Here is a 25,514-nt window from a genome sequence, read left to right on the forward strand (position 1 = left end):
TAATTGCTCCCACAGTTGATTTCTTCAAACCAAGCTGCTTACCTATTGCAGATTCAGTCTTCCCAGCCTGGTGCAGGTCTACAATTTTGTTTCTGGTGTCCTTTGACAGCTCTTTGGTCTTGCCCATAGTGGAGTTTGGAGTGTGACTGTTTGAGGTTGTGGACAGGTGTCTATTATACTGATAACAAGTTCAAACAGGTGCCATTAATACAGGTAACGAGTGGAGGACAGAGGAGCCTCAAAGAAGTAGTTACAGGTCTGTGAGAGCCAGAAATCTTGCTTGTTTGTAGGTGACCAAATACTTATTTTCCACCATAATTTGCAAATAAATTCATTAAAAATCCTACAATGTGATTTTCTGGATTTTTTTCCCTCATTTTGTCTGTCATAGTTGAAGTGTACCTATGATGAAAATTACAGGCCTCTCATCGTTTTAAGTGGGAGAACTTGCACAATTGGTGGCTGACTAAATACTTTTTTGCCCCACTATCTTTATGTACATATTCTTTATCCTTTACACTTGTGTGTATATGGTAGTAGTCTGGTCAGTAGTCTGGTCAGACTCCGGAGACGGGCACACCGTGCACCACTCCCTAGCATTCTTCTTGCCAATGTCCAGTCTCTTGACAACAAGGTTGATGAAATCCGAGCAAGGGTAGCATTCCAGAGGGACATCAGAGACTGTAACGTTCTTTGCTTCACGGAAACGTGGCTCACCGGAGAGACTCTATCCGAAGCGGTGCAGCCAACGGGTTTCTCCACACATCGCGCAGACAGAAACAAACATCTTTCTGGTAAGAAGAGGGGCGGGGGCGTATGCCTTATGACTAACGTGACATGGTGTGATGAAAGAAACATACAGGAACTCAAATCCTTCTGTTCACCTGATTTAGAATTCCTCACAATCAAATGTAGACCGCATTATCTACCAAGAGAATTCTCTTCGATTATAATCACAGCCGTATATATCCCCCCCCAAGCAGACACATCGATGGCTCTGAACGAACTTTATTTAACTCTTTGCAAACTGGAAACCATTCATCCGGAGGCTGCATTCATTGTAGCTGGGGATTTTAACAAGGCTAATCTGAAAACAAGACTCCCTAAATTTTATCAGCATATCGATTGCGCAACCAGGGCTGGAAAGACCTTGGATCATTGTTACTCTAACTTCCGCGACGCATATAAGGCCCTGCCCCACCCCCCTTTCGGAAAAGCTGACCACGACTCCATTTTGTTGATCCCTGCCTACAGACAGAAACTAAAACAAGAGGCTCTCACGCTGAGGTCTGTCCAACGCTGGTCCGACCATGCTGACTCCACACTCCAAGACTGCTTCCACCACGTGGACTGGGACATGTTTCGTATTGCGTCAGACAACAACATTGACGAATACGCTGATTCGGTGTGTGAGTTCATTAGAACGTGCGTTGAAGATGTCGTTCCCATAGCAACGATTAAAACATTCCCTAACCAGAAACCGTGGATTGATGGCAGCATTCGCGTGAAACTGAAAGCGCGAACCACTGCTTTTAATCAGGGCAAGGTGTCTGGTAACATGACCGAATACAAACAGTGCAGCTATTCCCTCCGCAAGGCTATCAAACAAGCTAAGCTTCAGTACAGAGACAAAGTAGAATCTCAATTCAACGGCTCAGACACAAGAGGCATGTGGCAGGGTCTACAGTCAATCACGGACTACAGGAAGAAATCCAGCCCAGTCACGGACCAGGATGTCCTGCTCCCAGGCAGACTAAATAACTTTTTTGCCCGCTTTGAGGACAATACAGTGCCACTGACACGGCCTGCAACGAAAACATGCGGTCTCTCCTTCACTGCAGCCGAGGTGAGTAAGACATTTAAACGTGTTAACCCTCGCAAGGCTGCAGGCCCAGACAGCATCCCCAGCCGCGCCCTCAGAGCATGCGCAGACCAGCTGGCCGGTGTGTTTACGGACATATTCAATCAATCCCTATACCAGTCTGCTGTTCCCACATGCTTCAAGAGGGCCACCATTGTTCCTGTTCCCAAGAAAGCTAAGGTAACTGAGCTAAACGACTACCGCCCCGTAGCACTCACTTCCGTCATCATGAAGTGCTTTGAGAGACTAGTCAAGGACCATATCACCTCCACCCTACCTGACACCCTAGACCCACTCCAATTTGCTTACCGCCCAAATAGGTCCACAGACGATGCAATCTCAACCACACTGCACACCGCCCTAACCCATCTGGACAAGAGGAATACCTATGTGAGAATGCTGTTCATTGACTACAGCTCGGCATTCAACACCATAGTACCCTCCAAGCTCGTCATCAAGCTCGAGACCCTGGGTCTCGACCCCGCCCTGTGCAACTGGGTACTGGACTTCCTGACGGGCCGCCCCCAGGTGGTGAGGGTAGGCAACATCTCCTCCCCGCTGATCCTCAACACTGGGGCCCCACAAGGGTGCGTTCTGAGCCCTCTCCTGTACTCCCTGTTCACCTACGACTGCGTGGCCACGCACGCCTCCAACTCAATCATCAAGTTTGCGGACGACACAACAGTGGTAGGCTTGATTACCAACAACGACGAGACGGCCTACAGGGAGGAGGTGAGGGCCCTCGGAGTGTGGTGTCAGGAAAATAACCTCACACTCAACGTCAACAAAACTAAGGAGATGATTGTGGACTTCAGGAAACAGCAGAGGGAACACCCCCCTATCCACATCGATGGAACAGTAGTGGAGAGGGTAGCAGGTTTTAAGTTCCTCGGCATACACATCACAGACAAACTGAATTGGTCCACTCACACAGACAGCATTGTGAAGAAGGCGCAGCAGCGCCTCTTCAACCTCAGGAGGCTGAAGAAATTCGGCTTGTCACCAAAAGCACTCACAAACTTCTACAGATGCACAATCGAGAGCATCCTGGCGGGCTGTATCACCGCCTGGTACGGCAACTGCTCCGCCCTCAACCGTAAGGCTCTCCAGAGGGTGGTGAGGTCTGCACAACGCATCACCGGGGGCAAACTACCTGCCCTCCAGGACACCTACACCACCCGATGTCACAGGAAGGCCATAAAGATCATCAAGGACATCAACCACCCGAGCCACTGCCTGTTCACCCCGCTATCATCCAGAAGGCGAGGTCAGTACAGGTGCATCAAAGCTGGGACCGAGAGACTGAAAAACAGCTTCTATCTCAAGGCCATCAGACTGTTAAACAGCCACCACTAACATTGAGTGGCTGCTGCCAACACACTGACACTGACTCAACTCCAGCCACTTTAATAATGGGAATTGATGGGAAATGATGTAAATATATTACTAGCCACTTTAAACAATGCTACCTTATATAATGTTACTTACCCTACATTATTCATCTCATATGCATACGTATATACTGTACTCTATATCATCGACTGTATCCTTATGTAATACATGTATCACTAGCCACTTTAAACTATGCCACTTTGTTTACATACTCATCTCATTTGTACATACTGTACTCGATACCATCTACTGTATCTTGCCTATGCTGCTCTGTACCATCACTCATTCATATATCCTTATGTACATATTCTTTATCCCCTTACACTGTGTACAAGACAGTAGTTTTGGAATTGTTAGTTAGATTACTTGTTGGTTATTACTGCATTGTCGGAACTAGAAGCACAAGCATTTCGCTACACTCGCATTAACATCTGCTAACCATGTGTATGTGACAAATAAAATTTGATTTGATTTGAATTGTTAGGTCAGATTACTCGTTGGTTATTACTGCATTGTCGGAACTAGAAGCACAAGCATTTCGCTACACTCGCATTAACATCTGCTAACCATGTGTATGTGACAAATACATTTGATTTGATTTTTGATTTCGTTGGCATGACACAGGACTAATGGTAGCGCTCACCTGGTCTTCTCCAGACAAGCTTTTTTTCCGGATGCCCCAAACAATCGGAAAGGGGATTCATCAGAGAAAATGACTTCACCCCAATCCTCAGCAGTCCAATCCCTGTACATTTTGCAGAATCAGTCTGTCCCTGATGTTTTTCCTGGAGAGAAGTGGCTTCTTTGCTGCCCTTCTTGACACCAGGCCATCCTCCAAAAGTATTTGTCTCACTGTGTGTGCAGATGCACTCACACCTGCCTGTTGCCATTCCTGAGCAAGCTCTGTACTGGTGGTGCCCCGATACCACAGCTGAATCAACTGTAGGAGACGGTCCTGGCGCTTGCTGGACTTTCTTGGGCACCCTGAAGCCTTCTTCACAACAATTGAACCACTCTCCTTGAAGTTCTTGATGATCCAATAAATGGTTGATTTAGGTGCAATCTTACTGGCAGCAATATCCTTGCCTGTGAAGCCCCTTTTGTGCAAAGCAATGATGACGGCACATGTTTCCTTGCAGGTAACCATGGTTGACAGAGGAAGAACAATGATTCCAAGCACCACCCTCCTTTTGAAGCTTCCAGTCTGTTATTCGAACTCAATCAGCATGACAGTGAGATCTCCAGCCTTGTCCTCATCAACACTCACACCTGTGTTAAAGAGAGAATCACTGACATGATGTCAGCTGGTCCTTTTGTGGCAGGGCTGAAATGCAGTGGAAATGTTTTTTTGGGGGGGGGGGATTCAGTTTCTTTTCATGGCAAAGAGGAGCTGCAATTAATTGCAAAGTCCATCTGATCACTATTCATAGCATTCTGGAGTGTATGCAAATTGCCATCATACAAACTGAGGCAGCAGACTGAAAATGTGTCATTCTCAACTTTTGGCCATGACTGTACACACACAGCAATATATTCTTACAACAAAAATCTGTCGGAATTGAAAGTTACACATAGACCTTTGATCAACCTATACTCAATCAACTGATCAAGCCACATCCATGTATTTGAGGATCCAAAACAGAGGATCTCGAGCCATCATAGAGAGATGGGCCGAGAGGTTGGGAGTCAGTGTGTGAGGGAAATTAAAGCGAGCCAGGCAGAGCAGACCAGCGCAGGCAGCAAACATTTATCAGGTGGGTTTCTAGAGGAGATAGGCTTGTTAATAAGATTAATACAATCCCTGGAGAGATTCTGCCTGTCTGGCCTGACTGCCCCTCCATCAGCAACATCGACAGTGCAGTCAGTCTGGGAGATTGATTACAACCTTTAACAGAGTGACACCTGGGGGGGGGGGGGGGGTGCACTGTGCATGTGTGTGTTTGTGCATTAATGAGAATAGCAGAGAAGCCCATATGCTGTACGCATGTACACTGACAGACAGACCTATACATCTCATTAACAAATATACACAAACATACAGAAAGACCACATACAAACATATGAAGACTTGACGTAGGCATCTCTGACTGACCTGCTTTTGACTCCTCGGGTAGTAGCAGGGCCAGCGGCGGAGGGTTCGGCTGCATCCCCAGTCTGAGGACTCTGGACGTGGGGAGAGTGGGGCTTCTCCTCGGTTTCCCCCGGACCCTCAGTGGTAACCACCTCCACACTGTCCACCTGCTGCTGGGCTGGAGCATCTGATGGTGCAAAGACACAGAGGATGGGGTTTAGAGGCAGAGAAGCATGAATATCTAGCCATAGAAATCTATGGAAACGTACCGGTTAGATTCTATCAGTCATGTATATTTGTGCCCTGAAGTGATCATCCATCTACCAAATGCCAGATCAGATGTGAATACAGACATTAAGTCTCTGACCGACACGGAGGACTGGATGGTTGTCTTCAGTTCCAGGCTATTTGCTCCAGGTCAGAAACAGAAACACCCTTTGGTAGAGGAAGGGATGATGGTGGGAATATGGAGACCATATGCTGGAGCGCTGATTGCAGTAAACCCAAGGGGAGCCCACAGGCAGGTTTCCAGTCACATACGACAATAACAACGTCGACAAAAACACCAATTACTCACGTCACTTCAGACAAACAGAACAGAGGGTTATTAGAAACCTGAATAGTGGCCATGGCCTTTTACACAGACACTTTGAAGATTGGACTATAATTGGACATCTGACAAGTAACCTCTGAGTGGTTTGTGGTTTTGGTTGCGTTTTGACGTGGCTGGCCTGCACTTGTAGTTACATTCCATCTATTGGTGGTTTGTAATTTTGATGAGCATTTAGCTAACATGTCAATGCAACTGGCAATTAGGGGTTAAATAGATGTATTTAGTCCCAAAGGTCAAAGGTCTTCTCCAAGGTATGTTCATTGTTTAGGTTTGAAGGTCAGTAATGTATTAATAACCTATTGAGACAATTACTATGGCAACAAGCATGAAAGGAAAGGTAAAGTGGCCTAAACACATGGTGAAAGGAGAGTCAGACAGACACAGGAAGGATTGGTACTAAAGGTCATGTCACGACCTCGGTGTTGACTTTTTCTGTTCTTGAACTCAAGGGCCAAGAGTATTGTAAAGACACATTGTGAGTGAAGATCATTCAGTTCCAACTGCCTGAAAAGAAAGCAGACAGTAATGCAGAATCTGACTCCGTTCACCAGCACACCCCTATAGGAGCTCTAGAAGCCAGTCGGTGAGATAAATAACAATAGTGATTGTGTAACTTGTTCATAAAAATTGGCAACTTCGACCAACAAAATCCATACCCATTGTTAAAGCAAGGTAAAATAACATATCCCACTCTCAAATGCATGCACACACACACACTCTGAAACACCTACAAGGTCTAGAGCTGAGAGAAGAAAAATCACTCCAACTGTATAGCACCGTCCAACAACAGTGCATTCGTAAAGTATTCAGACCCCTTTTCCACATTTTGTCAAGTTACAGCCTTATTTTATAATGTTATTAAATTGTTTGTTTTTCATCAACCTACACACAATACCACATAATACAAGAAAATGTTGATAAATTCAGCAAATGTATATATTAAAAAAAATAATTATATCACACTTACATAAGTATTCAGACCCTTTACTCAGTACTTTGTTGAAGCACCTTTCTCAGGGATTACAGCCTCGGGTCTTCTTGGGTATGTCAATACAAGCTTGGCACACCTGTATTTGGGGAGTTTCTCCCATTCTTCTCTGCAGATCCTCTCAAGCTCTGTCAGGTTGGATGGAGATCCAGAGATCTGAAAAAAACGTTTGGGTTCAAGTCTGGGCTCTAGCTGGGCCACTCAAGGACATTCAGAGACGTGTCCCAAAGCCACTCCTGCGTTGTCTTGGCTGTGTGATTAGGGTTGCTGTCCTGTTGGAAGGTGAACCTTCACCACAATCTGAGGTCCAGAGTGCTCTAGAGCAGGTTTTCATTAAGGATATCAGTACTTTGTTCCATTCAACTTTCCCTCGATCCTGACTAGTCTTCCCAGTCCCTGCGACTGAAAAACATCCCCACAACATGATGCTGCCACCACCATGCTTCAAAGTAGGGATGGTGCATGGTTTCCTCCAGATGTGGTGCTTGGCATTCAGGCAAGAGAGTTCAATCTTTGTTTCATCAGACCAGATAATCTTGTTTCTCATTGTCTGAGTCCTTAAAGGTATCTTTTGGCGAAGTCCAAGCGGGCTGTCATGTGCCTTTTACTGAGGAGTGGCTTCCGTCTGGCCACTAACATAAAGACCTGATTGGTGGAGTGCTGCAGAGATGGTTGTCCTTCTGGAAGGTTATCCCATCTCCACAAAGGAACTCTAGAGCTCTGTCAGAGTGACCATCGGGTTCTTGGTCAAATCCCTGACCAAGGCCCTTCTCCCCCGATTGCTCAGTTTGGCCAGTCTTGGCAGTTCCATACTTCTTCCATTTAAGAATGATAGAGGCCACTGTGTTCTTGGGGACCTTCAATGCTGCAGAAATGTTTTGTTACCCTTCCCCAGATCTATGCCTCGACACAATCCTGTCTCGGAGCTCTACGGACAATTCCTTCAACCTCATTGCTTGGTTTTTGCTCTGATAACTATGGGAACTTACAGTGCCTTGCGAAAGTATTCGGCCCCCTTGAACTTTGCGACCTTTTGCCACATTTCAGGCTTCAAACATAAAGATATAAAACTGTATTTTTTTGTGAAGAATCAACAACAAGTGGGACACAATCATGAAGTGGAACGACATTTATTGGATATTTCAAACTTTTTTAACAAATCAAAAACTGAAAACTTGGGCGTGCAAAATTATTCAGCCCCCTTAAGTTAATACTTTGTAGCGCCACCTTTTGCTGCGATTACAGCTGTAAGTCGCTTGGGGTATGTCTATCAGTTTTGCACATCGAGAGACTGAATTTTTTTCCCATTCCTCTTTGCAAAACAGCTCGAGCTCAGTGAGGTTGGATGGAGAGCATTTGTGAACAGCAGTTTTCAGTTCTTTCCACAGATTCTCGATTGGATTCAGGTCTGGACTTTGACTTGGCCATTCTAACACCTGGATATGTTCATTTTTGAACCATTCCATTGTAGATTTTGCTTTATGTTTTGGATCATTGTCTTGTTGGAAACAAATCTCCATCCCAGTCTCAGGTCTTTTGCAGACTCCATCAGGTTTTCTTCCAGAAAGGTCCTGTATTTGGCTCCATCCATCTTCCCATCAATTTTAACCATCTTCCCTGTCCCTGCTGAAGAAAAGCAGGCCCAAACCATGATGCTGCCACCACCATGTTTGACAGTGGGGATGGTGTGTTCAGGGTGATGAGCTGTGTTGCTTTTACGCCAAACATAACGTTTTGCATTGTTGCCAAAAAGTTCAATTTTGGTTTCATCTGACCAGAGCACCTTCTTCCACATGTTTGGTGTGTCTCCCAGGTGGCTTGTGGCAAACTTTAAACAACACTTTTTATGGATATCTTTAAGAAATGGCTTTCTTCTTGCCACTCTTCCATAAAGGCCAGATTTGTGCAATATACGACTGATTGTTGTCCTATGCACAGAGTCTCCCACCTCAGCTGTAGATCTCTGCAGTTCATCCAGAGTGATCATGGGCCTCTTGGCTGCATCTCTGATCAGTCTTCTCATTGTATGAGCTGAAAGTTTAGAGGGACGGCCAGGTCTTGGTAGATTTGCAGTGGTCTGATACTCCTTCCATTTCAATATTATCGCTTGCACAGTGCTCCTTGGGATGTTTAAAGCTTGGGAAATCTTTTTGTATCCAAATCTGGCTTTAAACTTCTTCACAACAGTATCTCGGACCTGCCTGGTGTGTTCCTTGTTCTTCATGATGCTCTCTGCGCTTTTGACGGACCTCTGAGACTATCACAGTGCAGGTGCATTTATACGGAGACTTGATTACACACAGGTGGATTGTATTTATCATCATTAGTCATTTAGGTCAACATTGGATCATTCAGAGATCCTCACTGAACTTCTGGAGAGTTTGCTGCACTGAAAGTAAAGGGGCTGAATAATTTTGCACGCCCAATTTTTCAGTTTTTGATTTGTTAAAAAAGTTTGAAATACCCAATAAATGTCGTTCCACTTCATGATTGTGATTCTTCACAAAAAAATACAGTTTTATATCTTTATGTTTGAAGCCTGAAATGTGGCAAAAGGTCGCAAAGTTCAAGAGGGCCGAATACTTTCGCAAGGCACTGTATATTAACAGGTGTGTACCTTTCCAAGTCATTTCCAATCAATTGAATTTACCACAGGTGGACTCCAAGTTGAAGAAACATCTCAAGGATGATCAAAGGGTCTGAATACTTATGTAAATAAGGTAACGTCATGATGGGGTATTGTGTGTAGATTTATGAGGGAAAATAAAATAAAATATAAGTCTAACGTTATGAAATGTGGAAAAGGGAAGGGGTCTAAATACTTTCCAAATGCTCTGTATATAGATAGCCCAAGTCCATGACAGCTCTGAGCTGTATGGGAACTGGGGGCAGGTCACGTGATGTACACACATAGAGAAGCATCTAAAATGGGCTGGGGGAGAGTGATGGGATTTTGAAAAGCTTTTAGAGGGCATTAGCCTTGGGCTCCCTCCTGCTCTGCACCTCTCTATGCCAATCTCAGAGCAGGGAGAGAGAGAAAAGGGGGAGAGGAGAAATACAGAGAGGAGAGGGCAGAGGGAGGGAGAGTAAAGAGAGGGAGAGAGTCAGATATACTCAGGAATGTTTGTGTCTCTGTGTCCAGCAAGAAGAAAGTTACAGGCAGTTTTGCGAGCCAATGATAACTAGCTTTACAACAATGACTGGAAGTCTTCGGATATCTGCATGCTCTCATCCATCCCTCCTTTCACTCTCCAGGATTGGGGGGGAACCCCTCCACTGCCTCCTGAGAACTCCTATGAGACATCGTATACTTTGAGCAGCCAGGATGTGTCAGCGCTCAGCTCAGCTGGAGTTCAAAATAGACTATATAGGTCTCACATAGGGGAGGGAGAGGAAGACTAACTCACCTGTTGCATCATGAGGGGGGCTCTCTGAGGTGGCTGCCTCCGTCCCATCCATGCTGCTGTCCTCCTCCTCCTCCTCCACCACAACCGCTCTCCCTCTTGCACGCCCCCTGAGAGAGCGAGCGAGAAAGAGAGAAAGACAAGGACGCAAACTTGTGAGGGCCCAAAAAGGTGACAAAATGTTTGCACGTAAACCTGCAAAAAATCTGTGTAAACTACAAGAAAATGTCCCTATTTTCAGAATACCAAAATGTTACTAACAATGTAATACCAGGCCAAGCATCACGAATAGTATCGTGATACCACAGCTGTGGTCAATGGAGCGACCTCTGACCTCACAATTTAGAGGCCCTCCTCTTGGCTGCAGAGACAGAATATTGCTGTTTTAAAGCAAATTTCCTGCAATTCTACCCATTTTGCCATGGCTTATGCCATGTTCTCATGCTATCGGAGTGACTCATAACAAAATCAATGTGGGCCCCATGCCATGCCATTTTTTGAAATTTTAGATTCTCCCAGTCTAGTTTTTATTAATTAGAGGAAACTGTACAATGTAAAAGCTGTACTACAGAAAATAGCTGACTTGCTCATATCCAAAGGCCGACCTGTGATTTGCCAGTTAGAATGTAGAATATAATATAAATGCAAAAGGATCTGCATGACAATGATGTGCATTTTGATTGTACAGTAAGAGGAAAACACACTAGGCCTATAGGAAACCATCTTTAGCCTACTCTTCAGACAACTTTACACACAGCCTACACACTCTTCCTTCCTTACACACACACACTTCCTTCTCTCTCCCGCACACTGCTCCCAAAAGTTAGCCACCCAAAAATAATTTGACAAACACCAGATTCAAACATCATCTTAAAATTACATTGATTAGGCATATGCATCCTACCTTTGAAGCATCTGAGTAGGCTATCTATCCCTCTGTTTTTCTTGTGCCATCCAAATGTGTGCAGAGACCAGGTGTACCATGTTACCTGGCTAGCTAGTTAACAACAAATCCCAGTAGACTACAGTATTCCATGCATTTCTCTCTCCTGTACTTGACGCAAAGGACAAAGTACTCTGCTTGTACTTCGTAGGTTGGTTCGAGTTTGTACCTCGCGCCCTTCTTTCTGCCTCGCTTCATCTCACCATCCACCCTCTTCCAGTCCTCCGACATGATGACTGGAACTTCAGGTAACTCAGTATCGAGCCGTCGCTGCTGCCACGCTCCCTTCTTTCAGCCCCTATATACTCATCTGTAAACTGGTCATGTCTATATACCCGTTGCAAGACCAACTGGTTGATGCTTATTTATAAAACCCTCTTAGGCCTCACTCCCTCCTATCTGAGATATCTACTGCAGCCCTCATCCTCCACATACAACACCCGTTCTGCCAGTCACATTCTGTTAAAGGTTCCCGAAGCACACACATCCCTGGGTCGCTCCTCTTTTCAGTTCGCTGCAGCTAGCGACTGGAATGAGCTGCAACAAACACTCAAACTGGACAATTATCTCAATCTCTTTATTCAAAGACTCAATCACGGACACTCTTACTGACAGTTGTGGCTGCTTTTCGTGATGTATTGTTGCCTCTACCTTCTTGTCCTTTGTGCTGTTGTCTGTGCCCAATAATGTTTGTACCATAATGCTACCATGTTGTGTTGCTACCATTCTGTGTTTTCATGTGTTGCTGCCTTGATGTTGTTGTCTTAATTCTCTCTTTATGTAGTGTGGTCTCTTGTCATGTGTGTTTCGTCCAATATTTACACTACCGTTCAAAAGTTTGGGGTCAGTAAGAAAGGTCCTTGTTATTGAAAGAAAAGCACATTTTTGGTCCATTAAAATAAAACTGATCCGAAATACAGAGTAGACATTGTTAATGTTGTAAATGACTATTGTAGATGGAAACGGTTGATTTTTTTATGGAATATCTACATAGGCGTACAGAGGCCCATTATCAGCAACCATCACTTCTGTGTTCCAATGGCACGTTGCGTTAGCTAATCCAAGTTGATCATTTTAAAAGGCTAATTTATCATTAGAAAACCCTTTTGCAATTATGTTAGCACAGCTGAAAACTGGCTGAGAGGCGCTGGACTGAGGGCTTGTAGGCGTATTGAAAGGCAGGCCCTCACCAGACATCACCGGCAACAACATTGCCTATGGGCACAAAACCACCGTCGCTGGACAAGACAGGACTGGCAAAAAGTGCTCTTCACTGAGGAGTCATGGTTTTGTCTCACCAGGGGTGATAGTCGGATTCGCGTTTATCGTCGAAGGAATGAGCGTTACACCGGCGCCTGTACTCCGGAGAGGAATCGATTTGGAGGTGTGTCACAGCATCATCGGACTGAGCTTGTCGTCATTGCAGGCAATCTCAACGCTGTGCGTTACAGGGAAGACATCCTCCTCCCTCATGTGGTACCCCTCCTGCAGGCTCATCCTGACATGACCCTCCAGCATGACAATGCCACCAGCCAAACTGCTCATTGTACGTGAATTCCTGCAAGACAGGAATGTCACAGTTCTGCCATGGCCAGGGAAGAGCCCGGATCTCAATCCCATTGAGCACGTCTGGGACCTGTTGGATCAGAGGGTGAGGGATGGGGCCATTCTGCCCAGAAATGCCTAGGAACTTACAGTGCCTTGATGGAAGAGTGGGGTAACATCTCAAAGCAAAGAACTGGCAAATCTGGTGCAGTCGATGAGGAGATTCACTGCAGTTACTTTTGATTTTGACCCCGCCCCTTGTTCCAGGACACATTATTCCATTTGTTAGTCACGTCTGTGGAACTTGTTCAGTTTGTGTCTCAGTTGTTGAATCTTGTTATGTTCATACAAATAGTTACACATGTTAAGTTTGCTGAAAATAAACGCAGTTGACAGTGAGAGGACGTTTCTTTTTTTGCTGAGATATATATACACACTGCTCAAAAAAATAAAGGGAACACTTAAACAACACAATGTAACTCCAAGTCAATCACACTTCTGTGAAATCAAACTTAGGAAGCAACACTGATTGACAATAAATTTCACATGCTGTTGTGCAAATGGAATAGATAACAGGTGGAAATTATAGGCAATTAGCAAGACACCCTTCTCAAGACCACTTCTCAGTTCCTATGCTTCCTGGCTGATGTTTTGGTCACTTTTGAATGCTGGCGGTGCTGTCACTTACAACCCACACAAGTGGCTCAGGTAGTGCAGCACATCCAGGATGACACATCAATGTGAGCTGTGGCAAGAAGGTTTGCTGTGTCTGTCAGCGTAGTGTCCAGAGCATGGAGGCGCTACCAGGAGACAGGCCAGTACATCAGGAGACGTGGAGGAGGCCGTAGGAGGGCAACCCAGCAGCAGGCCCGCTACCTCCGCCTTTGTGCAAGGAGAAGCACTGCCAGAGCCCTGCAAAATGACCTCCAGCAGGCCACAAATGTGCATGTGTCTGCTCAAACGGTCAGAAACAGACTCCATGAGGGTGGTATGAGGGCCCGACGTCCACAGGTGGGGTTGTGCTTACAGCCCAACACCGTGCAGGACGTTTGGCATTTGTCAGAGAACACCAAGATTGGCAAATTCGCCTCTGGCGCCCTGTGCTCTTCACAGATGAAAGCAGGTTCACACTGACCACGTGACAGACATGACAGTCTGGAGACGCCGTGGAGAACGTTCTGCAGCCTGCAACATCCTCCAGCATGACCGGTTTGATGGTGGGTCAGTCGTGGGGTGGCATTTCTTTGGGGGGCCACACAGCCCTCGATGTGCTCGCCAGAGGTAGCCTGACTGCCATTAGGTACCGAGATGAGATCCTCAGACCCCTTGTGAGACCATATGCTGGTGCGGTTGGCCCTGGGTTCTTCCTAATGCAAGACAATGCTAGACCTCATGTGGCTGGAGTGTGTCAGCAGTTCCTGCAAGAGGAAGGCATTGATGCTATGGACTGGCCCGCCCGTTCCCCAGACCTGAATACAATTGAGCACATCTGGGACATCATGTCTCGCTACATCCACCAACAACACGTTGCACCACAGACTGTCCAGGAGTTGGCGGATGCTTTAGTCCAGGTCTGGGAGGAGATTCCTCAGGAGACCATCCGCCACCTCATCAGGAGCATGCCCTGGCGTTGTAGGGAGGTCATACAGGCATGTGGAGGCCACATTTTGACTTGTTTTACATCAAAGTTGAATCAGCCTGTAGTGTGGTTTTCCACTTTAATTTTGAGTGTGACTCCAAATCCAGACCTCCATGGGTTGATACATTTGATTTCCATTGATCATTTGTGTGATTTTGTTGTCAGCACATTCAACTATGTAAAGAAAAAAATATTTAATAAGAATATTTCATTCATTCAGATCTAGGATGTGTTATTTTAGTGTTCCCTTTATTTTTTTGAGTAGTGTAAAATATATACATACATACACACACACACACACACACACACACACACACAAATAAAATACTCGTGAATTTCCATAGCGGACACATAGCAAACCCTCAACCTTCAAATCAGAGTAGCGCTACAATTAACAGTTGAGAAATAAAAATAGCTATTTTTAAAAATCTGGCTACGAGCACGTATATCCTACCAACGGGACATTTAAAACTAATATATTATGTTCCACCGAGTCGTGGCTGAACGACGACATGATTAATATACAACTGGCGGGTTTTCAGCTTTTTCGGCAGGATAGAACAGCCGCCTCTGGTAAGACAAGGGGCGGCGGCCTACGTATATTAATAAACAACAGCTGGTGAACAAAATCTAAGGAGTTCTCGAATTTCTGCTCGCCTGAAGTAGAGTATCTCATGATAAGCTGTAGACCACACCATTTACCGACTTGCCAAAACTATAGTTTGTTAAAAAGAAATTTGTGGAGTGGTTGAAAAACAAGTTTTAATGACTCCAACCTAAGTGTATGCAAACTTCCGACTTCAACTGTAAGTAAGCTGTAAGGTCTACACCTATTGTATTCAGCATATGTGACAAATGCAATTTGATTTGATTGGAGAGGAGGCAGAGCGCACGTTAAGCTTTCCTGAATAGGCCTAATTGGGCCTGCTTGGGGGATATGTGGCCACATTATTATAGGACAACTTAGGAAATTGATGATACGCTACAGAAAGCGCATATCAGTATCAGAAGTAAAAATACAGCCAGACTTGCCTACCACTGACCCTTTCTAGACCTAATAAACTGTCGAGAGTAGACCCACAACTGAAAGGGCATTTGCGCAGTTATTCAAATAGCATTTTCACTGCAGCCTATTGTAGAATTTTGTGCTCAAACAATAATGCAATTATTCATTGCATTGTTGTGTTGTAGGCTAGCCTACGTAGGATGATTGTACTGTCCCTAAACAAGATCAATAGGGGAGCTTTTTGAGCAGCGTGCCTCACTGTTATTTCATGCGCAATGACACACCTGGCCTCTCCTCTGCCTATCAGCTATACTCTACAAATATTATTTGTTCTTGTGGATTCATATTGAAAATGTGTGCAACTTTGAATGATTTTGTGTGTGGTATGATTGCTAGTTAGCCTATTGCAGATCTGGACAAACAGTAACGGTTAGCAGGCATAGGTGTGTTGTGACGGCCAACACAGCACCGATTGAAACGCTGCTCGTCCAATCAGCATCCAAACAACCGGTTTTATTTTTTTTAAAAGCATTATTTTGTAATGGGATTGTTTTTGGGAGCTGAGAGAAAGGTTTGCCGTTTTAAAGCTAGTATTCTGCAATTCTATGCCTTTTGCTATGGCTAGTGTGATGTTATTAGTACCGCTAAATTAATTTAGAACGTTCTATTATCCCTGACTGTTAATCTTTTATTTTGGTGATTGTTAGTTCTCAAAGATCATATATATACAGTGCCTTGCGAAAGTATTCGGCCCCCTTGAACTTTGCGACCTTTTGCCACATTTCAGGCTTCAAACATAAAGATATAAAACTGTATTTTTTTGTGAAGAATCAACAACAAGTGGGACACAATCATGAAGTGGAATGAGATTTATTGGATATTTCAAACTTTTTTAACAAATCAAAAACTGAAAAATTGGGCGTGCAAAATTATTCAGCCCCTTTACTTTCAGTGCAGCAAACTCTCTCCAGAAGTTCAGTGAGGATCTCTGAATGATCCAATGTTGACCTAAATGACTAATGATGATAAATACAATCCACCTGTGTGTAATCAAGTCTCCGTATAAATGCACCTGCACTGTGATAGTCTCAGAGGTCCGTTAAAAGCGCAGAGAGCATCATGAAGAACAAGGAACACACCAGGCAGGTCCGAGATATTGTTGTGAAGAAGTTTAAAGCCGGATTTGGATACAAAAAGATTTCCCAAGCTTTAAACATCCCAAGGAGCACTGTGCAAGCGATAATATTGAAATGGAAGGAGTATCAGACCACTGCAAATCTACCAAGACCTGGCCGTCCCTCTAAACTTTCAGCTCATACAAGGAGAAGACTGATCAGAGATGCAGCCAAGAGGCCCATGATCACTCTGGATGAACTGCAGAGATCTACAGCTGAGGTGGGAGACTCTGTCCATAGGACAACAATCAGTCTTATATTGCACAAATCTGGCCTTTATGGAAGAGTGGCAAGAAGAAAGCCATTTCTTAAAGATATCCATAAAAAGTGTAGTTTAAAGTTTGCCACAAGCCACCTGGGAGACACACCAAACATGTGGAAGAAGGTGCTCTGGTCAGATGAAACCAAAATTGAACTTTTTGGCAACAATGCAAAACGTTATGTTTGAGGTAAAAGCAACACAACTGAACACACCATCCCCACTGTCAAACATGGTGGTGGCAGCATCATGGTTTGGGCCTGCTTCTCTTCAGCAGGGACAGGGAAGATGGTTAAAATTGATGGGAAGATGGATGGAGCCAAATACAGGACCATTCTGGAAGAAAACCTGATGGAGTCTGCAAAAGACCTGAGACTGGGACGGAGATTTGTCTTCCAACAAGACAATGATCCAAAACATAAAGCAAAATCTACAATGGAATGGTTCAAAAATAAACATATCCAGGTGTTAGAATGGCCAAGTCAAAGTCCAGACCTGAATCCAATTGAGAATCTGTGGAAAGAACTGAAAACTGCTGTTCACAAATGCTCTCCATCCAACCTCACTGAGCTCGAGCTGTTTTGCAAGGAGGAATGGGAAAAAATGTCAGTCTCTCGATGTGCAAAACTGATAGAGACATACCCCAAGCGACTTACAGCTGTAATCGCAGCAAAAGGTGGCGCTACAAAGTATTAACTTAAGGGGGCTGAATAATTTTGCACGCCCAATTTTTCAGTTTTTGATTTGTTAAAAAAGTTTGAAATATCCAATAAATGTCGTTCCACTTCATGATTGTGTCCCACTTGTTGTTGATTCTTCACAAAAAAATACAGTTTTATATCTTTATGTTTGAAGCCTGAAATGTGGCAAAAGGTCGCAAAGTTCAAGGGGGCCGAATACTTTCGCAAGGCACTGTATGTATGTATGTATGTATGTATGTATGTATGTATGTATGTATGTATGTATGTATGTATGTATGTATGTATGTATGTATGTATGTATGTATGTATGTATGTATGTATGTATGTATGTATGTATGTATGTATGTATGTATGTATGTATGTATGTATGTATGTATGTATGTATGTATGTATGTATGTATGTATGTATGTATGTATGTATGTATGTATGTATGTATGTATGTATGTATGTATGTATGTATGTATGTATGTATGTATGTATGTATGTATGTATGTATGTATGTATGTATGTATGTATGTATGTATGTATGTATGTATGTATGTATGTATGTATGTATGTATGTATGTATGTATGTATGTATGTATGTATGTATGTATGTATGTATGTATGTATGTATGTATGTATGTATGTATGTATGTATGTATGTATGTATGTATGTATGTATGTATGTATGTATGTATGTATGTATGTATGTATGTATGTATGTATGTATGTATGTATGTATGTATGTATGTATGTATGTATGTATGTATGTATGTATGTATGTATGTATGTATGTATGTATGTATGTATGTATGTATGTATGTATGTATGTATGTATGTATGTATGTATATATATATATATATATATATATATATATATATATATATATATATATATATATATATATATATATATATATATATATATATATATAGACTGTGTAAAAAACTGCAACCCTAATGGGTTCTTCACACAACAGTTTCCTGTGTGTATCAAGAATTTTCCACCACCCAAAGGACATCCAGCCAACTTGACACAACTGTGGGAAGCATTGGAGTCAACATGGGCCAGTATCCCTGTGGAATACTTGACACTTTGTAGAGTCCATGCCCCAACGAATTGAGGCTGTTCTGAGGGCAAAAGGGAGGGTGCAACTCAATATTAGAAAGGTAGTCCAAATGTTTGGTATATGCAAAGGTCAATTATCGTTTCTACATACTTCACATCTGGTTTGTCATTTAAGTTAACAATGAAAGCATTTTTGTTTAACACTGTTTGGACTTGGGCAACCCGAAAAGAACGCTTAGGCAGCCCGCCCAAGGATTACAACGGCAGAAAAAAAAAAACATGACAGATTCTTAAAAAGGGAGGCACTGAGGCCGCTGGGCAAGGAAAGGCGAAGTAGGAGGAGTGGTGCGGTAGAGTATGGGTACAAGCTGCTGGTACCATGGTGGGCAACGAGAGAGGGCAAGAATGAGGAGCATGATTCTCCCTCCCTGCTTTCAATGAGTTTGAATGTACAAACATCAACATCAGACAGAAACCTGGTAAACATTCAATATTATAAACTGAGTGGTTTGAGCCCTGAATGCTGATTGGCTAACAGCCGTGGTATATCAGACCGTATACCACGGGTATGACAAAATATTTATTTTTACTGCTCTAATTACATTGGTAACCGGTTTATAATAAAAACAAGGCGCCGAGGGTTTTTGATACATGGCCAATATACCACGGCTAAGGGCTGTGTTCAGGCACTCTGCGTTGCGCATTGGAACAGCCCTTAGCCGTGGTATATTGGCCTGGTCATATACCACATCTCAGGGCTTATTGCTTAAATATAGATTGATAGTAGCTAGCGAGATCATCCAAACAAGAACTGTGAGGTAAATATGTAATTGAGAATGCCTAGGACTGGGATATCTTCTTTCCAACTAAATTCTCCCATCATAGATCAAACCAGGGAAGCATATGAGAAGCAAAGCCAAGCCCATTACTCTCAGTCCCAAATGGTATGACACAATTATTATGGCCTAATCGAAATGTAACTGCTGAACATAAGCAAGCCACATTTTAACCCAATGGGAGAATACATCACGTAAAAACAAGCCAGTGATTTATAACACGACAAAACACAAACATGCGTTGATCAATCTGGATGATGAGAGTTGTAATATGGCCAGAGGTTGTGCTTCAGACAGACACAAGCTGGAAATGAACAGAAAGGCCATATTACTTCAGCTATTTAGTACAATCAGAAGGACATTGAGCCCGTCAGTTTTATTGTTATTGTCCATCCCTGTATTTTTGTGAAGTGTATACGGGCCTACAGACCTAGACTAGCACGCAAAACATGTATTTGGATAATATATTCACTTAATCAGGTTAAAATCATTAGGCTACCACCTCCTAAACAAGCTGCTGGTCAATGACTCTTGTCCAACTACCAGTGGAAGGCGGACGGAAGAAAATTAAGCATTTTATGCTTCTCACAATAGATGGAATTTGGCCCTACTCAGATCACACTCGACCTCCTGTTGAGTGGCTCAAGAGACTTTACTACACGTCTCACGCAATCACTAGCCTACCCCACCCTTCACCTCTCATACCATCACTAGCCTACCCCACCCTTCACCTCTCACACCATCACTAGTCTACCCCACCCTTCACACCATCACTAGTCTACCCCACCCTTCACACCATCACTAGTCTACCCCACCCTTCACACCATCACTAGTCTACCCCACCCTTCACACCATCACTAGTCTACCCCACCCTTCACCTCTCATACCATCACTAGTCTACCCCACCCTTCACCTCCCATACCATCACTAGTCTACCCCACCCTTCACAACATCACTAGCCTACCCCACCCTTCACCTCTCACACCATCACTAGTCTACCCCACCCTTCACCTCTCATACCATCACTAGCCTACCCCACCCTTCACCTCCCATACCATCACTAGTCTACCCCACCCTTCACCTCCCATACCATCACTAGTCTACCCCACCCTTCACCTCTCATACCATCACTAGTCTACCCCACCCTTCACCTCTCATACCATCACTAGTCTACCCCACCCTTCACCTCTCATACCATCACTAGTCTACCCCACCCTTCACCTCTCATACCATCACTAGTCTACCCCACCCTTCACCTCTCATACCATCACTAGTCTACCCCACCCTTCACAACATCACTAGCCTACCCCACCCTTCACCTCTCATACCATCACTAGTCTACCCCACCCTTCACCTCTCATACCATCACTAGCCTACCCCACCCTTCACCTCTAGGCTCCTCTGATGATGATGACAACTTACCTGTAAGTGACACTAGGGCAGAGTTAAAGACACACAGATAGTTGCTACAGTCAAAACTCAGACCTGCAAACAAGGTGATGTACATTTTCCTCTCTTTTTTTTTTTTAAATGAACAGTCTGCAGAGCAAAGTAAACAAACATCAATGGAGAGTGCATAAACAGAGCACACACACACACAAGGAGAGATTTGTCAGTGTCAGGATCCTCCAGTAGGAGTTCTGTCTTAACCCAATCTGAGGGCCACGTCGAGGTGATAATTGTCATGGATACAAATTAAACAGCACCACGTACAGTGAGCCCACTAAGTGGGAAGAGCAAACAGTCTAAATGAGAGAAGCCAGCATTTTGCGGGGGTAGTGGGGAGGATGCAGGGGGAGGGGGTAATTTTCGATGCCACTGGAGAAAGAACACACAAATCGGCCAGTTTGCCAAGTCAACTCCTCCCTCCAAATGACTTCCTACTCCAGATAAGCAGCAACAAGATGGAAGACTAAATGGCACAGTTCAAGACTCTGCATTGGGCAGGAAACAGTGAACCAAAAAAACAGCCATACCAACAGAAAGTACCAAATCAATAAATGATTAGTGAAGTAGACACTAGATAGCCCTGATCTTTATTTCTGTAATGAAGTCTCGTCATGGCAACACATATTTAAGCAAGTCCATAAGGCCCAAAATAAGCCCAGCTCTAACAGTGACGAGAGCTCCATAATGTTGTAACCCACAACCTCAAAGCCCAGGAGCATCCCAGTGATGACGGCACGGGGGTGTAGAGTAGACAGACACCAGGATAAATTCAAAAATGCATCGCTGTTCCCAGACATCTCCAGCTCCTCTCTCCCTCCGTCACTGTCACTGTCTGATAGGAGAGAGGCCGTAAGGGGCTTCTCTGGTGCCCAACGTCTACAGCAGATAGATATGTCTGTTTGAGTAAAGATAGATACGTCTGACGTAAATTAATGTCTGATATCAGCCATATTCAGAAGATTGGTAGTACATACACACAAGCCATAAAGTCAACCTGTATTAAGTTGATGATGCATCTGATCTGACCCACCTTCACTGGCATGGAATATCACTCTCTACACAATTACCAGGGCTTTCTGATTATTCACCAAGGTATTAATGATAAATACACTTTATGAGCAACAGGTACATAAGAATCTGACATTTAGGTCTAGTACAGACAACTGTATATCGTCATAACCCTGTCTGTGACCATTCCGAACGTGCTGTGCCTATAGCGCAGTGTCCTTATGCTCTCATGTAGCCTTCGAAGTGTAGTCTTTTCTTTTGACTTTTCTTGAAATGGCAAAAAACCCTAAAGGTCTGGAACATCCAACTCCCCAACTTCTCCCCATGATCCCACCACCAGGAGAGAGAAGAGAAAAAAAGAGGTTGAAAATAATGCTGTGGTAAGTAGTTCCAGCTCTCAGGGAGCTGACAAGAAAACCTGGAACAGATTTCCCTATTCTGGAATGGAGTGGTGGATGACTGGGTGATTCAACGCAGTATCCAATTAGTCAACAAAATGTCTAACTTCTAAGTGAACCCTTTTGTGTCCTATTTACATCAAAATAGTGCCCAGTTTCACTAGCTCTAGACTACATTTGTTCATTCTCCTGATATGAACACTTCAAATCTTACTCTTCTTACAAAAACAACATGCTAGTATTGAGTCATCTGAGATGTATACAGCAAGCTTCCCCTCCCCCTCGATGAAAGGTGCTGCCTGAGACGCAAGTATCGGTAATAATGCATACTTCCCTCCACCGTCCCATGGGTCTTTAGCATTATCACCGCCAAGAGTGTCCCAGAAAACTGATGCACTCTCTCTCATTCAAACCCAACTGACCATAATAACACACTGATAACCTGAACAGCCGTCCACTGCTTGATTCTGGAACAAGGGAGACCTTGGAAAGAACCAAGTGAGGACGTCAGCACATGCTGGGAAATACAGCCCAACCATATAGCAGGCATAGGCTATGTATTCCTTGGATCACTTGCATGCTATAAATAATGGGGCAAATGACATGTTGACCTACACCCATGCTTTGCCACTCCCACCAACCAACCTATCAGCTAATTCGACCTAGACCGGGAATTGTCTCGGCTGTCCTTATAGCCATGGCATAAACATATCATTTGGATGATTGATTGATAATAGATTGCTCACACACACCATCTCCTTGATATCCTAATATGGTGACCCCAGATCAAATTAGTCAGAGTTAGATCAATTGTAGGCATCATATTACACAGCTCAGCTCTCTGAGCTGCATTATGTGTTGCCATGGATATAACAAATGAGGCAGGTTGGTACTGCTGCATGCAATAAAACCGTGGAAAGGGTTTGTGCTTGAGTTACCTGTATTTATAAATGTGTTTAGCCCCCTATGCATGGAGTAGCTCTGGATAACGGTCTGCAAAATGAGATCTTTGCCTGATGAACAGATTTGGATAGTATCTATGTAATGTTTAAACACATTTTGGGGAAGGGGAATAGAACACCACAGTATGAGTCATAACACCCATAAAACCTAGAGGTTAAACTGGGAAATGGTTCCAATCGTCTTTCTACCATTCATTCTTCCCATAGGGGATTTTAGAAACACTTACAATAAGAGCTGTGTTTCGTGTAGGCTTACCCTGATGTGACGTTTTGATAAGCGTAAATCTCTCTAGGACAAGGTGACTTTGATCAATATATTCACCTGTGATTACACCCCAAAAATGAAAGCCAGAGTAGAAGGTAATTAGCATATCATAAAGAACTACAAATACTATGATGATATGGGTGAGACTGCCGAATCGAGACAAAGGTAAGAATATTTGGATTAACTATCTAATGTTAATTCAAATGTAGTAATGAATAAATTGGCTACATTTCTTTAAATTGACAATTCCGTGAACTGTCTTGTTTATTAAGTTTTAAATTGACACAATACCTGTTAGCAAAGGGGTCAGCTAGAGATGACATGCAGGAGCTTGCAGGGATTTGTAGTTTTGCATGACGTCTAATTTGATGCTAATTACCATTTTCAAATCTGAGCAAATATAGAGACAAATATATTGATAAGTGTCAGCTTGTCTGAGAGACATTTACATGGTTATCAAAAAGTCACGCCAGGGTAAGCTTACACGAAACACAGCCCTTATTTTAAGTATTTCTAAAATCCCGTATGGGGAAAAAGTAATGGTGGAAAAACAATTGGAACCGTTTCCGTTTGGCCACTAGGTTTTATGGGTATTATGACACCTCCACTGTGGGGCTCTAAAGCCACTTGAATAGCTTCCAGTTCTAACACCACAAACAAAACACAGACTAAGTTCACAGAAGAATGATTTATAGTGTTTGTGATGACTCAGGCAAGTCTATGTGCACTGTAAATTACCAATAGAATTGTGAAGATATGGAGGGTAAACAACATACTTCTTCCTGGTCTTGGATGTGGGTGGCGCCTGGGGTGCAATGGTGGTGGTGGTGGTGGTGGCAGCATCCTTGCGCGGCCTGCCCCTGGGGCGCTTGTCTGTCTGGGCAGGGCTTCCTGTGGACGTGGCCCCTGCACTGCCGGAGGGCAGCGAGGGTCCCTGGTCAGAGGGCTCCACAGTCTTATCCTCTGATGACATTCTTCTCGAAGGGAAGGAGAGAGAGGCATCAGTGCACAATCATGCCTGTTTGAATATGTGGTTTGGTTACTTGACGTACTTTGGAATCAGTGTATGAATAAGATGTGCCGGACAAGTTATCACATTGCCTTGATCAAATGTTGAATCTATTCTACACAATTGATTATTAAAAAAGGGTCAATCTGCAGATGCTCTTCCATCTTTAGACATAAATTAATGTACTCATTGGTTCTTGAAGAACAGAACTTAAATGCCTCAACTGTCATACCCCATCAGAACCTTATTTTACTCCAAAGTTTGTAAACAAAGTACACTGAACAAAAATATAAACGCAACATGTAGTGTTGGTCCCATTTTTCATGGGCTGAAATAAACATTTTCCATACACACAAAAAGTATATTTCCCAAATATTGTGCACAAATTTGTTTACATCCCTGTTAGTGATCATTCATATTTTGCCAAGATAACCCATCCACCTGACAGGTGAAGCATATCAAGAAGCTGATTAAACAGCACAATCATTACACAGAAGCACGTTGTGGTGGGGACAATAAACAGTCACTAAAACATGCCGCTTTGTCACAACACACTGCCACAGATAACTCAAGTTTAGGTAGCGTGCAATTGGCATGCTGACTGCAGGAATGTCCACCAGAGCTGTTGACAGAGAATTCAATGTTAATTTCTCTACCGTAAGCCACCTCCAATGTCATTTTAGAGAATTTGGCAGTACGTCCAACTGGCCTCACAACCGCAGACCACGTGTATGGCATTGTGTGCGCGAGCAGATTGCTAATGTCAACTTTGTGAACAGAGTGCCCCATGGTGGCAGTGGGATTACAATATGGGTAGGCATTAGTACAGACAACGAGCACAATTGCATTTTATTGATGGCAATTTGAATGTACAGAAATACCGTGATGAGATCCTGAGGCCCATTGCCGTGCCTTTCATCAGTCGCCATCACCTCATG

At 43.7% G+C, this 25,514-nt stretch overlaps 1 protein-coding gene across 8 annotated transcripts in view; it reads right to left on the reverse strand.

The window, feature by feature from the left end:
* LOC110508653 (histone-lysine N-methyltransferase 2C) overlaps nucleotides 1–25,514 on the reverse strand; it is a 145,672-nt gene that overhangs the window by 116,119 nt on the left and 4,039 nt on the right. For 7 of the 8 annotated variants that reach the window (XM_036966417.2, XM_036966415.2, XM_036966416.2 and 4 more), the window contains exons 2-4: nucleotides 24,344–24,541; nucleotides 10,333–10,439; nucleotides 5,346–5,511 (exon numbers count right to left, since the gene is read on the reverse strand). In XM_036966417.2, the coding sequence (XP_036822312.2) occupies nucleotides 5,346–5,511; nucleotides 10,333–10,439; nucleotides 24,344–24,540 (470 nt within the window). In that variant the 5' untranslated portion in view covers nucleotide 24,541. The remainder of the gene's footprint in view (nucleotides 1–5,345; nucleotides 5,512–10,332; nucleotides 10,440–24,343; nucleotides 24,542–25,514) is intronic. The other variant, XM_036966414.2, reaches the window with a different exon arrangement.

Source organism: Oncorhynchus mykiss, chromosome 28 (genome assembly GCF_057628025.1).
Source record: "Oncorhynchus mykiss isolate SJ-2025 chromosome 28, ASM5762802v1, whole genome shotgun sequence".
Lineage (NCBI taxonomy): Eukaryota > Metazoa > Chordata > Actinopteri > Salmoniformes > Salmonidae > Oncorhynchus > Oncorhynchus mykiss.